At 28.4% G+C, this 1607-nt stretch overlaps 1 protein-coding gene across 1 annotated transcript in view; it reads right to left on the reverse strand.

The window, feature by feature from the left end:
* Nucleotides 1-645: 645 nt before the first annotated feature.
* The window catches only part of pex1 (peroxisomal biogenesis factor 1), an 11271-nt gene continuing 10309 nt past the window's right edge, over nucleotides 646-1607 (reverse strand). The window contains exon 24 of the mRNA XM_034892221.1: nucleotides 646-1000. Within this exon, the coding sequence (XP_034748112.1) occupies nucleotides 916-1000 (85 nt within the window). The 3' untranslated portion in view covers nucleotides 646-915. The remainder of the gene's footprint in view (nucleotides 1001-1607) is intronic.

Raw genomic sequence — 1607 nt, forward strand, 5'->3', positions numbered from 1 at the left:
TTCCGTAGACCTCTGCGCGATATGCGCCTGCTCTACCACTGAACCAACCTGGCAGCACTGCTATGACTAGATTGTCAGAAGATTCCATACTTGACTTTTTCATGACTTTATTATGGCATACTATATTATGACTTTTAATGTAACACTATGACTTTTGAATGGCATTAAATACTTTAACTTTTCCATGATTTTTATGAAATACTATGCTATGACCTATTTTGTGACTTTCTATGACAATCTATACTGGGACTTATTTGTTTTTTAGAATGGCATACTATACTATCGTTTATTATTTTTTTAATAGCATACTATTCTAAGACTTATTTTATGATTTTTATGGCATACTATGCTATGACTTAGTTTATGATTTGGTTAATGTCTTGCTAGACTCTAAATTTTTTATGACATACTATACTCTGACTTTCATGCCATGTCATGCCTTTCGTACTGTACTTTGACTTTATGACATACAGTCCTATACCATGACTTTTTCATGACATACTACTATGACTTAAATTATTATTTATTTCATGGCATACTGTACTGATTCATTTTGTGACATTTTAATGCCATCCAGTGGCTGTAAACTGAAAATAGGAAATTAAAATTATTCGCATTCAAATCAATCAAATAATGCAGTTAAGATTTGTACAAGATTTCATCTTTAATTCTAACAAACACATAATTTATCCTCTGGCATAATACATATATACAATAATTACATTTTAATTAGATAAATGTCTCAGAATCAAGTCAATATGAAACATTTAAACAAACTTTATTTTACATTGACTTCAAAGCTCTGGAACTATTGGTGTAAACTCCAGTGATTGTTATTTGATTATTAATGCATCACAGCTTTTATTAACTTACATCAAAAACAATGTATTATGTGTGTCAAACTAGCGTGTCTGGTCAAGCTAAAGTCACACGTTGTCCAGGTTTAAATGTGACTGAATGAAGAGATTTCCCGTCTCCAGCACCGCCATAGGCTTCATACCTACAATAAAAAAAGATTTATTAAAATTTTACAACATGTATAATGTCTTAAAAACAGTTTCCAGTTACTATACAAAAAAAAGATTTAAAAGATTGTTGTTTTTCTCAACCAGATACTTTTTCCTCCAGTAGACACATGAGCGATGAGTCAGCAGCTATATATAGTTGACTGTGCAAATATTTTGCTCCAGCTCATCTATAATTCCAGTAAATTCACAAAAAAACACAACAAAGTAATTGAACTTAATAAAAAATGGTGAATACTATGAGAGGGATTTTAATAATAATTCATATTCTGCTATTGCTGCTACTTGCCAACAGCTTTTCAGCTCATTTCCTCCTGTAGGTGAGACCCCAATTGGCTCATTACATGCTTGATTAATTTCACAGCCAATTAAACATATATAAAAATATATAAATACATATATATAAATACATATTTAATATATATTAAGTGTACGATAAACAATATATAATATATATAATAATGTATATAATATAATATATATACATATATATATTATATATACATATGCACACATATATATATATATATATATATATATATATACACACATATATATATATACATATATATATACATATAC

Source organism: Etheostoma cragini, chromosome 14, assembly GCF_013103735.1.
Source record: "Etheostoma cragini isolate CJK2018 chromosome 14, CSU_Ecrag_1.0, whole genome shotgun sequence".
In the NCBI taxonomy this organism is placed as follows: Eukaryota; Metazoa; Chordata; class Actinopteri; order Perciformes; family Percidae; genus Etheostoma; species Etheostoma cragini.